This window comes from Atta cephalotes (genome assembly GCF_000143395.1).
Source record: "Atta cephalotes unplaced genomic scaffold scaffold00005, whole genome shotgun sequence".
Taxonomy (NCBI): Eukaryota; Metazoa; Arthropoda; class Insecta; order Hymenoptera; family Formicidae; genus Atta; species Atta cephalotes.
The window spans coordinates 8,560,934-8,575,185 of record NW_012130069.1 but is presented as its reverse complement, the minus strand read 5'-3'; the positions used below and the strand labels follow the sequence as shown (position 1 = coordinate 8,575,185).

The 14,252-nt window shown below is 32.3% G+C and overlaps 3 protein-coding genes across 3 annotated transcripts in view; all 3 read left to right on the top strand.

Moving 5' to 3' along the window:
- The window catches only part of LOC105626468 (EP300-interacting inhibitor of differentiation 3-like), a 3,013-nt gene extending 820 nt beyond the window's left edge, over positions 1-2,193 (top strand). The window contains exons 3-7 of the mRNA XM_012207769.1: positions 247-377; positions 1,075-1,186; positions 1,402-1,707; positions 1,787-1,902; positions 2,134-2,193. Coding sequence (XP_012063159.1) covers positions 247-377; positions 1,075-1,186; positions 1,402-1,707; positions 1,787-1,902; positions 2,134-2,193 — 725 coding nt within the window. The remainder of the gene's footprint in view (positions 1-246; positions 378-1,074; positions 1,187-1,401; positions 1,708-1,786; positions 1,903-2,133) is intronic.
- Positions 2,194-4,806: 2,613 nt separating this feature from the next.
- LOC105626466 (diphthine synthase) lies at positions 4,807-6,371 on the top strand. Its single transcript, XM_012207767.1, has 4 exons — positions 4,807-4,941; positions 5,218-5,394; positions 5,507-5,831; positions 6,012-6,371. The coding sequence occupies exons 1-4, from the start codon at positions 4,807-4,809 to the stop codon at positions 6,230-6,232; spliced, it is 858 nt and encodes a 285-aa protein (XP_012063157.1). The 3' UTR covers positions 6,233-6,371.
- Positions 6,372-8,276: 1,905 nt separating this feature from the next.
- LOC105626464 (reticulocyte-binding protein 1-like) overlaps positions 8,277-14,252 on the top strand; it is a 10,290-nt gene continuing 4,314 nt past the window's right edge. The window contains exons 1-2 of the mRNA XM_012207766.1: positions 8,277-9,124; positions 9,304-13,910. Coding sequence (XP_012063156.1) covers positions 8,277-9,124; positions 9,304-13,910 — 5,455 coding nt within the window. The remainder of the gene's footprint in view (positions 9,125-9,303; positions 13,911-14,252) is intronic.

The window sequence follows — 14,252 nt, the reverse complement described above, 5'->3', positions numbered from 1 at the left end:
GTAGTATAATTACTGAAAGATTTAGAAACTTGTACAAACAAGAATTATATTACATTTTATTATTTTCTAAAATTAAATTTCATTATTTATTCTAGAAAGTTGAAAATATGTTGATGAATTTGTAGAGATTTTTTAAACCATTCTGAACACGTGAAAAAACAGACAGATTCCATTATGATCCAAATTTGAATGGATGAGGCACTAAATGATATCTTGTAAAGATTAATCTTTTATTTATATTTTCAGTTTCTAATCAACAGGAAGTTCTTATTGATTCACAAATGATGACATCATCTTCTAAAGTTCTAAAAACCTGTACTGTATCACTGACAAAGAGAATGCGTGACTATGATCATATCGATTTTTCACGAAAATTGGTAATTTGCTAAAAATTATATAATTATATGCTTATATTTATTTGTCTATTGCTTATTTCTACTAATGTAATTCAATTTTAATCTCAGTTTAACTCTATTTTTTTCTATTTTTAAACATTAGAAAAAGTTGAAGAATAAATTGAAAACTGAGATTAAAGTTAATCTACGCTAGTAAAAACGGATATGTAACTATATTACAACATACACTACTAGTACTGAAAATTTAGGCTTATTCTACAATAAGCCATTAATAAGTCAAAAGTCAGATAGAAATTGACACACACATTACACAAATTACAATTAAATATGAAAAGAATAATTGACTATGGTAAATCAGTTTCTAGCTTCTTCTGATTTATTACTAATAGCTTATTATAAAATGTGTGTATAGTATATGTAACATGAATTATAGATTTTCAGTACTGGCAATGTATATTAGAACATGATCTATATTGAAATTGCTAACAAAATATCACATGTTATTATTTCTAAATATCTTTATTATTTTTTATTATTTTTATTATTTTTCTATATCAAGTAGCTGTTATTGCTTATTGGTACTTTCCTAGTGACACAAAATGACAAAGTGATGATATCATCTTTGATATTGGCAAACAACAAGAATATAATAATTCACTGTGTTATACTGTGTCTATGTCTCTTGCTAGAAAGCATTCTACATCTATATTTTATTTAGGTAAAATATTTGCAAGAAGCATCGGAAGAATCACAATCTCCAAACTGGTCACTTTTAGAAAGACGAGTAACAAAATTGTTTAAAAGGATTGCTAATAGTAGCACATTATTAGGTCTGTTTAACTATTGATATTATAAAAGAATGTATATTGCAATTAATTTTGTAGATATATATATATATTATTTTTTTTTTTTCTTTTTAAATATTTTTTTGGGCATTGTTAAGTAATTTTAAGTCCATATATTTCTGTCCATATTTTTCTATATTCATATAAGTCCATATGCTTTCTATATTCAAGAATTTAGCCAAATTTTGTTATTATTTCAGGTACTTTGGATCCTTTGGAGAAGAAGACAATAGTTAGGAAAAAACCTGAACAGAAAATAGTATCGCAAGTTGCACAGTTGACAATACCTGATAAACTGGTGCCAAATGCAAAAACGAAGGATGAAGACAGTGTGGAACGTACTGTGAGGAAGATTAAAAAGTTAATCACATGTCATTGTAAAGAAACAGGGAAACCACTTGATTTTTTTCAACTGATTCTGCATCCCGATGATTTCGGAAGAACTATTAGAAATATGTTGTACGTATCGTTTCTTGTAAAAGATGGAGTAATGAAATTGAGAAAAGGTTAACTTTTTTTTTTTTTTTTCTAAGTAAAGTCACTTTCTTATTTATTATATAAATTTAATGATCGTTTTTATCTTAGATCATATAAATCTTGTTGTGGAACCATGTCACAAGGAAATAAATTCACAACAAAAACAATCTACCAATAAAATGGGCACTCAGAATATCATATCATTAAATATGGAACAATGGAGAGTAAGTTGAATCCTCAAAAAGTTCTTTATAATGGTTTTTTAATCTTATCGGATTTCAATTTTAATAGATAAGATTTTTTACTACTTTTACGGTTTCATATATATAAAAGAAATTTTATAAACTTTTTTTTACATATGATATATTCTATGATTAATTAAGTTGAAGATATATTAAGCGTATTAAAATTGTAGAAAAAATACAAAATTATAAAAATTCGTAAATTTTTTTTAGATATTAAAAAAGGCATACCGAGTGGAACAACCAATGATTAATTTTGACGAAGAAAATTGATTATGAATATATTTTTTTCTTACCAATACAAAAAAAGAATATTTTGTTAAATTTACTTTTATATTTATGATATTGCATTAGATTTTCAATAATATATTTTATTTTTCACTGCTTAAATTGAAAATTATTGGAAGATATATTTCGTATATGCAAAATATCGCATAATGAACATTGGTTTTTTAAAATTTTATTAATATATCTAACATATACATCATGATTACTGACACACATACAGGTATATGATATTAATTAGTGACATGTTCATATTAATCACATCTACAGAGAAAGTCTAGAAGTAGTATATGTTAATGTATATTGAATACATTCATGTCTGGTTTTCTAATAATTTTTATAAGCGCTTTTGTAAAAAGAAGATAAAATATGAAACAACCTTTTTATCTTCTTTTTACAAAGTAAAACTTTAATAAATACAATTTATTGCAGTAATATTTCATAGTGCAACAATATTTCTTGAGTTCAATTTTTATATTTTTTTCGCTTTTCTTTTATGTTCTCAACCACTCTTAGTACTTGTCAGTTATATTTCATTTAAAGAACTATGATGGGATAAAAATGAATCGAGAATACAAATTTAATTAGAAGGCAGGATTGGCTTAAAAGACTATTTTTTTTTGTTTTGACCTAGCCAGTGATCAAAACTGATTTTAATCGATCAAAATTGATTCTAATCACTAATCAAAATGTATTTTTGTTTTCAAAGGCTTTTTATTTTGATCACAAACTCGTCAGATGCCTAATATACCCGATAGTTTCTAGCTTTAATTTTTTCTTTTCTTTCTACCTTGCTGAAAGCGCTGTATTCTGATTTTCATTGCTAGTGTTGAAAATCTATAGTATATATAATGTATACTATAAATTTTCAATATTGGCAATGAATATCGGAATGTAGCCCTAATAGTGTAGTGTCAGTAATCAATGTTAGGTGAGTCACTTTTTTGTATGTGCATTCATGTATGACAACATTATAATGTCTTAAAATTTTGTTAAAGTCTTCTTTTGACATTTCTATGAAAATTATATTACTTTCTTGGAAAATGAATTATAGAGTAATATAGAAATTTTAAAAAGATTTTACAGATCCTCATTACCTGCTTTAATCTTTTTGCTGCCAGAATTTTGTTGGATTCTGGCAAAACTGAAACCTCTTAAAAATATATATTATTTTATTTTTATATACAATAAGTTCGTTTTATTTCAACTTATTATTTAATATCTAATAAAATTTTTCTGAATTTTGATCTATTTTTTATTTTTTTTATCTATTTCTGATCTGGATTAGCTTAAGAACTATTAGGTGTGGGAAAAAGTTCGTGGCGTTTTTTTAATGCCATCTAACGCGGGAAAAATCTAATATGTTATAATGGCTATGTTCCAAAATTGACTGCATTGAAAATTTATAACACATAACGTAAATTGTAGTATTTTCAGCGCTGGCAGTAAATTTTACACAACCAAAACAATAAGGCAAAATAAAATTACTATATTTTGACCAGAAAGAGAAAGAGAGAGAGAATAGGTACCTAAAATCAATTTTGATCAAGCAATTAAAACTGCATATGTAGCTATATGTAGCGATTATATCGAACCAAATATCGATTTATCATCTCCAGTCTTGGAGATGGAAAAATGGACGTTGCTATGTAGTTACATCCACTTTGTTAGAGGACAGTAGTGCGCGGTAATATTTTGCGGTTACAAGTTTTGGACCGTCATGTCCTCTCTCAGATTTCTCTTTAGTACGTGTATCAAGTATACGATGTAAGCTAGGCAACTGTCGACACTGACCTAGTTTCCACCGAGAGTTTAAACCGGATCAGAATGTAGAACCAACCAACTACAGTCAAGTATTCCCCTGTTAGGAGCTCCCTAGAATTTCAACCTATCAGAAATCATGTATTGTGAAATACACAGTATTTCTGATAGGTTGAAATTCTTATTCTCTGTTCCCTGTTCCTTTTCCTTGTGCAGAGCTCTTTACAGTCAAACGATAGGGGAATGCTCAACTTTAATTGGTTGGTTCTTAATTCTGATCCGATTTAAACCCTCGGTGGAAACTAGTCCAACTGTACACACGGCTGTGATCGATTTGGACCAATTCGAAAGCTCAAGCGCTTAGACCGGATCTGCAATAGGTTTTTAAGTCTTAAACATAAAGAATGGACGAATCACAATCAATTATTTTCCTTGTATTTAATGCAATTGGTCAATTTCTTACGGTTTAAGGTTTAAAACATCTATTGTAAATTCGGACTTAAGCGCTTGTAATCATTATTCTGTCTTTGAATACAGTCAACGCGATGCTACAAATGCTTTAAAGCAATTTTTGATTGGTAAATTTTTTTTTCTAATTGGTCAACTAAAAGCTTCAAAACATTTGTAGTGAGACTTTGACCGCAGCCTTTATCGTTCATTAGACGTAAAATAAGAATAGAACTACTAAAAAGTCCAAAGAAATGCTGAAAACATCCAAATCGATTGCAGCCATGTTATCCCTTCCATCATGCTCTGGTGACTGGTGTGATGTAGAACTTGAGACGTTGAGACATGTATGTTTTGCAGAGCAGCGAAGATTGACGCCAACTTCGAGAAATTATGTTTTATGTGATAGGATTAGGTCTAGGTGACGCTAAGGATGTCACTGTCAAAGGATTCGAAATTATTAGGAAATGCGACCGCGTCTACCTGGAGTCTTATACCTCTGTCTTGACAGTACAGCAGGAAACCTTGGTTTGTATTATAAGATTTGTTTTTTTATTCCTGCATTAAAACCTAAACTACACTAGAATTATTTTTCGCTGTTACCAAATATTAAACATATACTTATCTTGCTTTAAATTTGAAAAGTACTAGTTCAGCCACAAAAAACAAATCCATAAACATGCTTAGACATCAAAAATGACGCAGACTTGATTTACTGTATAGAATAAAGCATTCGATTGTGAATCTTTAATTTAAAGATATATTGAATGTAATTTTTATGTAATGTATGTATCTTACAATTAGGAAGAATTCTATGGACGTTCCTTAATAGCAGCTGATCGTGAGTTAGTGGAGAATTGTGTAGACGAGATACTGCCAAAGAGAGAAGATGAAGATGTTGCTTTTCTGGTTGTAGGAGATCCTTTCGGAGCTACTACGCATACAGATCTGATTTTACGTGCAAAGGAGAAAGATATACAGGTGAATAGGACAGTAATATTTAGAATCATTATTTTTAGGAAATATCAGAATTATTTTACATTTTTGTATGTATCTAGTAAACATAATTTTCAAGTATCATACTTTTAATCAGGTGAAAGTCATACATAATTCGTCAATACTAACTGCAGTTGGTTGCTGTGGCTTGCAACTCTATTCATATGGAGAAATTGTTTCAATTCCATATTGGATGGACACTTGGCAACCGGACAGTTTTTATGAGAAGATAGCTTCCAATAGACAGAGAGGGCTACATACACTCTGTCTTTTAGACATTAAGGTTAAAGAACCTACTCTAGAAAGTATCATGAAGAAAAAAAAGGAATACATGCCTCCAAAATTCATGAGTGTCAATGAAGCTGCTAGTCAGTTGATAGCAATACTTGATAATAAGATTCAGGATGGCCACAAAGATTTAGGTTGGTGGTAACAGTTCTATTGTAATAATTTTATTGATATAATAATAGTGTGATAATCATATAAATCGTATAACAAAAAATATAGCAATTACATAATGATTATATAATCACAAATAATAATATTTAAATTAATAATATATTTATATATTATTAAATTTATATTATTTTTTCATTTAATAGCATTCACACAACAGAGCTTGGTGGTGGGTTTAGCACGGGTGGGATGTGAGGATCAACATATTATCGCTTGTTCCTTACAAAATATGACGCGTGTGAACTTGGGACCACCGCTGCATTGCCTCGTTATACCGGCTGAAAAACTCCATCCCCTTGAATTGGAATTTTTAATGCAGTACGCTTTCGACAAAGATCAATTCAAAGAAATGATACAACAATCATAATCTTTTTTTATCTTAGAAAAGAGTAATTCTATGTTTTGTACAACAACTTAAAATAAATTAAATTGTATATTAAAAAATATTAACTATTAAAAACTATTAAAAAATATATTTATCTTAAATGCAAGATGTATAACAGAAACTTGCATTCTTTTTGTTATTAATTCTTAATGAAAATATGCTTTTTCTGTTTTTTTATTTTTTCGTAGAAATTAAAATCTATTGTTTATATTATATATCTTTTCTAGAAGCAAATATCAATTATATTTATATTTATTTTAACTCTTCGTGGTCACAAATGGTCACACCAGTGTCAAAATGACCTTAAAGTACATTTGCTATATTTAGTTCTCGTTTTATAAAGTATAAAAAATTTCTGATTAAATGCACTCTGAGATCATTTTGACTCCAGTGTGATTAGGAAAGAATATAATTTTTCGGTACATTGGATTTTATAGATGTTATAATCTTAAAATCTAATAATAAAGAAATTTTCGACTCCTAGGATGCATAAAACTTACATGAGCGCTGTCGCAATTGTTAAGATGGTTCTTAATGGAAGAATAATAAAAACGTAAACGAAGTTTCTAGAAGTCGAAAATTGAAACAATGGAATATAAAACACTTTTTTTATGTTTTGTTATTTCAATTTTTAATAGTATGATATCATATGACACATCGATTTTTATTAAATTAAAAATATATACAATATTTATCCGTAAATTTTTTTCTCTTATTTTACGTTTACTTACCATAAAATTTTGCATACATCAATTTTGATTACTTTAACTTCATTATATAAAAAAATTAGATATTTTGGTAACTCGATTTACTAAAGAACCACTTTGTGGTTCTTGTTCGATATTTCTGGCCGTGTAACGAGTGATCGATTGCAACCGAACCATATCATTTCGTATATGACCGTCACGAAAGGCAGAGAGAAATTGGCGACCGCGCACACCGTGTTTATGCGAAACATTATTATTCCATTCGTTCTGGTCCGATTCCATATTCAAAGTCGTATATAATTCTGCGGAGTCACGTGGCCATGCGCCAGGGCAAACTAATCAATGGACAAGCATCGACCACTATGCCGACGAGGCTGGTATCGCATATCGGTGATTCAGTTGTGCTACAAGGGTGCATTCGCTCGGTGGTGGCAGCCCTTCCGTTTTATTTCCTTGTGCAGCAGGTACACTCAGTTTCTGGGATGTGCGAAAGACAATGATATATCTGCGTTTTACGACACTGCTCCAATTTATGTTCTCGCATGCTTTAGCAAGTATATAGATACGAGCACTGTTGTTCCGCGATGAACGTAGCACTGTGATCACGCACATGTATACTGTTACTCACTGTAAATTGTTTCTGCAAAAAGAAATATAAAGTACAATTGTAATATTTTTCTTGCAATTATTGTACCCTCGCACCTATTTCAGTTGGTTTGAAGATATCTTTATTAGTACTAAAGTAAATAAATACGCTTTGTTATACATATAGAATGTAACCAAGATATAGAGGATCAAAAATTAATATCGAATAAAAAGAAAAATGTACATATATTTAGAAATTTTTTTGTTAAAAAGTTACCAATAACTCAATAGTCTTTTGTAAACATAATATAATGAATTTAAAACTTAATGAATATAGTTATATGCAATAGACAATTACTTTTTATTTATCTATAAAACTGCAATTTTTATGTATCTTTAAATCTTTCTGCTCAAAATGTTCCAAAAAATTAAAATTTTAAATAAAAACACTCTTCTATCTTTTCTTAATGAATACTTTCTCAATCAACTATTAGAAGATTGACATCTGTATTTTTAGTAATTACGCAAATTCTAAAATAATTCTATTTTTTTCATTTTAAATAAAACTTTAAATCTAGAATGCAAGAATTATACTGAAAGAATTCCTTCTTAAAAAAAAAGTAATTATATTTCATGATGCATGCGATGTGTTGCAGTCAAGGGAATGCGGCAGCGAAATTCTACATATATACAAAAAATAATTGAAAATACTATACATGCAATAAAGTGGCACAATGCTAAGTCCAACTCCGACGATCGATCGTTCCAACTTGCATCCTGGCACAGGATACCTTATTGCGCCGCGGGTACCCCACGGTCTCGCGACTGTTGTCGAGGGTCTCACGAGGGAGGTCCTACGTCATCGTCCCGAGGATATATACGTTTTTGCAGCTCACCATTTTGAAAAGTTACTAAAGTTACGGGAAGAGTACCATATCGAAGAGTACAGTAATCGCGAGTTTAGCCATGAATTCAATCGCGATTTTAATCTATGGCCTACCAAAAAGATTCAAAATCTCGAAAAACCTTCAAACGACGATTGGTCTCTGGAGAAGGAGATCAAAATCTTCGAGAGATGCGAAAAAACAGCCATTGACACGGAGGAGAGTCAGGAGGATATCTCTACTGACAGAGAAAATCAGAAAGCTTCAAAACAAACATGCTCAAGAGGACCTGCAACTGCGAAGAAAACTTCAAAGAAGTCGAAGGATAATGAGACAACGTCGAACGCTCGCACAACGAGGATCATCTCTCAAATGACTGCTCTTCACGGTCCTGGCAAGAATATCCAAACTAAGGATATCAAGCAGGAACTTAGAAAAAACAAACTGAGTGGCGAGAAATCTAAAGCAACTGATAGTGTCGAAAAAGGAATTCGAAGCGATAGACGATCCAGGACTAGAGTTACCAAAACAGATAGAGGTCCTGCAGAGGAGGTCGAATGTACCACAACAACGACAACGACGAAGAGCTCGAGCAAAACCTCCTCACGAAGACCACTGAAAAAAGTACGTCGAATTGAAACCGAGTCTGAGACTGAGACAGAACGTGAAATTATAGCCAAGGCTGGATTCGAAGATGGGTATAACAATTTTACTTTATTGTAATATAATTTTCCTAATATTATTGTAATTATTTATAATATAATAATTTATAATATAATTGTTTAATTTTTTTTAATTTTAATAAATATATATTTTAGTAAATATTATGTAAATAAGAGAATTTGTCTAAATTTTTTTTTAATTTCAGACACGCAAGATCGAACATTAAGAATGACAATACGATTCGCGAGACAATCATTCGGACAGCAAGCAGAGAAAGAAAATCGGAAGTGCCGCTCTCCGAACATTCCTCTGAGAGGAAAGTATCATCGAGAGCGCTCAGTATGGATCGCATCAGGGCATATGTATTGCGTAAATTTGCGAGCACCGCGAGTTTGGAAGTTCTGCGATCGCCTACATACGTGGAGCAAGTGCAGGAAGTGATCGATCGCGCGGCGCCGATTATCAAGGAGAAACTAGAAGAAATCGGAAGACCATGGGGAAAACGTTCGAGATCTGTCGACCTCGCTTGGAACGAGAAATCGCTTCATCAGCACGTTCGAGAAGAAAAGAGACATGGCGATGAAAAAGAAAGTGGAAGAGGAAAGAGCGGAAATGGGATGGAGCGAAAAGCTGATATCATGAAAAATGAAGAAATAGAAGATTCTCTTGGAAAAGAAGAAATTTCAACCATGGAGAAGAAATCGAGGAGGCGCAGCATAGGATCGGGCAAAAAATCAAAAAGATGTGAAAGTGGTGACTTCAGGGTCGTCGATGAAGTCGACGACAACTCGAAGCACAGTAATAAATTGGAGCATGAGTCTAATGCGACGTACGATACCTTAGAAGCGAGATTAACTGCCACTCAGAGTATCTTGGAAGATATCTCAAAATCAACATCCGAGTTGGGTGCTCGCAGAAATGATCCTGCCGGAAATGAACCATCGGAATCAGAAGTCTCCGATCACATCATTTCTCTGCCTGTCGTAAGACCGCCATCTTCTAGAAACTCCAAGAGCGCTACCAAAAACGGTTCGGATTGTCTGACGTTGCCGCCTATCTCACCGGAAGCTCCTAAATCGACAAAGAAAAAAAACGAATTGTCCTTACCAGTTCTACTGACAGTAGTAAACAATGGCAATTATTCCGCCAGGAAATCACAAGAGCAAAATGTTTCAAAGGACGCAGAGGAAGCTTCAACGATGTATGACATTACGAGCGATATAGAGGATATAGCAGGTTTTCCTGAAAATAATGAAGATGCGATCGATATAAAGCAGGAACCTAACAGTAATCATCAGGATTTGTTAATATCGGACGTAAAATTTATCAATGAAAAGAACGAAGATGTAGACAAAATTTTTGATAAGAAATACGAAAGTCTCGAGGAGTTTGAGGAATTAGAGAAATTGGAAGAAGGCAGAAAGTCGGAGGAAGTCTTCATAGATAGTTTAAATGTTACACCGGAAGTAGCTGACGTACCACTAAGACCAGACTCGTTGGAACCTGATGAAGAGGTTAAACTTGAAGATGATTATGCGGATCCTGCACAAGAGAATGCTTTCGATAGATTGAAAGATAAATTGATTGAGATCGAAATGGCGGAACGCAGTATTGAGAAAGCGTTGGCTTGCCAGGTTGCGACGTGTGACATTAGCGAAATGACGAGCCAAGCGGAAAAGTCGGTAACTGATGGAAAGATAAATGAAGCAGGAGAGCCGACTAATGAGGCGGAAGAAACTGTGAATGAGATACGAAAGTCTATGGACGCGGCAAAAATACCAATAAATAATAAAGATGATGAGGAAAGGAAAAAGAATATTGACGATGAAGAAAGAAAATCGATAAATGATATAGAAAAGATAAAAGATGTAGCAGAAATATCAAATAAAACAGAAGATTTAAATATAAAAGATAAATTAACAAATGAACCAGAAAAAATAGAAAGTGAAATAAAGGAATCGACTAATAAAACGGAAAATTTAATAAATAAATTAGAAGCAAATGGAATTAAAAAGTTGATGGAGGAAAATGAAGCACAAAGTTTGAAAAATACAGTAGGAATATCAAAGAACGAAACAGAAAAGGTAATTGACCAAACAGAGATAAAGATAGCAGAAAATACGACGAAAGCACAAGATGAGAGATCGATAGATAAAACTGAAAAATTGAATGAAAAATTATCAAATGGCGTAGAAGAATCAGTTAAGATTCATGTAAAAAATGTGCAATCCATAAACGCAAGATCGCTAGATTCTCAGATTACTGAAGTAGTCGAAACAGACGATAATAATACAACGACATCAGAAACAAAATCTGAAAATGCGACGAATGAATTTTCTCAAAGCACAACTTCTGAAAATACTGCGACCACGAGCGAAAGCTCGATAACGAATCTTCCCAATAAGAATAGTCAAATGAAAGCACGGAAGAAACGCGAAAGCGATAAATTACCAATGATAACGCCGCTTTCTTTAGAACTCCCGTATTCTTACGTTCTTAGCGAAGGTTCCCCTTGTGAGATTCCTGATTCCGTGACGACTGTGATTATTCCGGACAAGTTGTATCTTTCTCCCGTTACTCTGAAGGACGAGGATTATCAGCTTGAATCAACAAATCAAAAAGAGAAATCACTTACACATTTCAATACGGAGATTTCCAAAGACGAAAGGCAGGATAAGGATCAGCAAGGATATGACATGGAAGTTTTTGGGGAATATATTCGACCAGAAGCCACCATTCTGTCCATTGATACCGATTTTGTACGTAGCGTGAAAGAAATAAAATCGAGTCAAGACATAGTGATCGTCCATCAGGACTTGAATAAAATTAAAGAAGAAGATGAAGAAGAAGTTGTAAAAGAAGATGATGAACGAAAAAAAACAGAGAGCCATCAAGAAAAGGAAAATGATAAAGAAAAAAATGTAAAAGAGGAAGAAATGACAAAGCTTGCGACCCTGGAAAATATCATGGAGCACGAAGAAACTAATATAAAGACGATTGAATCCAAAGATGCTGAGGAAATTTCTTCTGGCGTTCTTGAATATGAATCTTTACCTGATATCAAAGATTTAATGATTGATACTGTTTTGACAAACGAAGGAACAGCAGAATTCGCAACTGAATCCAAAAGCCTATTGGAAAATTCATCGGAAGAAAGCGGAAGTACGCAGAATACCCACTCGATTACGAGTGACATTAAGGAAAGCACTACGAGCAATCAATCGATTGAGAGTCCAAGTCCGGACAGACCAGTAGTACCAGAATTAAATCTGGATTCACTTCAGGATAACACGGTGTCATCTTTCAAGATAAACGAAATAGAGAAGGAAGACAGAGAAAGCGACACTACGATCTCCTTGGTCGAGCCATTGATTTCGGATGAGAGGTTAATGAATCGGTTGGCCGATCATGAAGAAAAAATTATTACTGAAGGATTGACAGAGAGAGGTTTGCAGTCAGAGATTCCAGAGGCTGATCAATTGTATCATGCAGAACATATGGAGTACAAATGGTTGAAGAAGGATCCGTTATCTACGGAAATGAACTTGGAAGATGAAACGAAATCTCAAGAGAAAAATATTGATTTGAAGACGACTTTACCGGAAGACGCTATACAAGTCAATTTGGTTTCACAAGAAAAAGCGGAGACAGAGGAATTAGGAAGCGAGGAAGAAATCGCGAAAGAATTGATAGATTTATTGAATAAAGATATACAATTTCGCGCTGAAGAATTGAATTTGAAAAAAGAATCTATAGATAATGGAGAATCTGAGAAAAGTAATTTAGAAATAGATGAATCTAATCAACCGTTGTCAACATCTATGTACTCGATATTAACTGAACAAGAAAAGAAGGAATATGAAGATTCTTTTCATGAAACACATGAAATAGTAAGGACTGAAATGATTAGTGAATTATCAGATGACATAACGGATATCAGTCAAGATAAAGATAAAAACAATGCGATAATAGGTAATGAATCTGAAAAAATTAAATTAGAAATGATAAAAAAAGCACATATAGAGGAGTCGCATATTGCACCTTTAGCACAATTTGAACAAGATGAAATATTGGAAGACAATAGTAATTCTGAGATAGCTAATGAAAATATTACAGTTAAAAGTAAACTTGATAATATTAATGCTGATCATATCAATATTCAGGAAAAACTTGAAGACAAACATACGAGTATGGATGTTCCAGACAGCCAAAGTAGCGACAGTGAAATTAAAAAATCGAAAGCAGAAAATATAAAGCAGGAAGAAAATGAACAAAAAGAGTTACAAAGTCAGAATAAACATGAACAAGAAAAATTAGATGTTGAAGAAGAAATCGATCAAGAAAAATTAAAAATTCAAAGTAAAGATGATCAAGAAAATATAAAGATAGAGGAAAAAATTGTAAATATGACAGCATCTCCTTTAGAAATAGTGGAATCAAGGAAAGATTTAATAAATGAATCGATGAAAAATGACGATGGAAATGAGGACATTAAATCAAATAATAAATCTATTATTGACGACGATCAAACAGGAAAAGATATGGAAAATGAGAAGGAAGAGAAAAATGAAGACCTTTCAGAGAAGGTAGAGAGCGTCCATGGACCAATTATGAGCGCAATATCAGAACAATCGACAGAAAATCATTCTCGCTTTGGATATTGGACTATGGAAACGAAATCATCGACTGTGGAAACAGTAATTGAAGCTTCAGATTCTAATGCGAGTACAGAGAAGATTGTTGCTGATGAGTCAGAAATCATCGCGGACGAATCGCTTATTCAGAAAAAAGACTTAGCAGCAGTTGTAAAAATTCAAGCTTGTAAGTAAAATGCAGCATTTTGATAAAATTATGTTGTGGTTCTTCAATTATGCTGCGTTAGCAGTATAAATAACTGACCACCGACTTTCTTATCTTTTATTACGCTTAAATAATATAACAAGGTCATAAGTTCACGAATATAAATAACATTGCAGTGTCATTAATTTTATTGAGATTAGAAAGTGGAATAATGCTATTTTGAGACATTTATCATATTATTTAATGAATAATAAGAAAGAGAGAGAGAAAGAGAGAGAGAGAGAGAGAGAGAGAGAGAGAGAGAGAATAACGTAAATTTATTTTTCTAAGGTATCCGAGGTATTTTAACTACGTCGTCGCATG

What these genes read in the sequence shown, in the direction of transcription:
- LOC105626466 (XM_012207767.1), top strand. Translation starts at nt 4,807, where the DNA reads ATGTTTTATGTGATAGGATTAGGTCTAGGTGACGCTAAGGATGTCACT. An exon ending in CAGTACAGCAGGAAACCTTG is followed by an intron (nt 4,942 to 5,217) that starts GTTTGTATTATA and finishes TCTTACAATTAG; the next exon opens with GAAGAATTCTATGGACGTTC. An exon ending in GGATGGCCACAAAGATTTAG is followed by an intron (nt 5,832 to 6,011) that starts GTTGGTGGTAAC and finishes TTCATTTAATAG; the next exon opens with CATTCACACAACAGAGCTTG.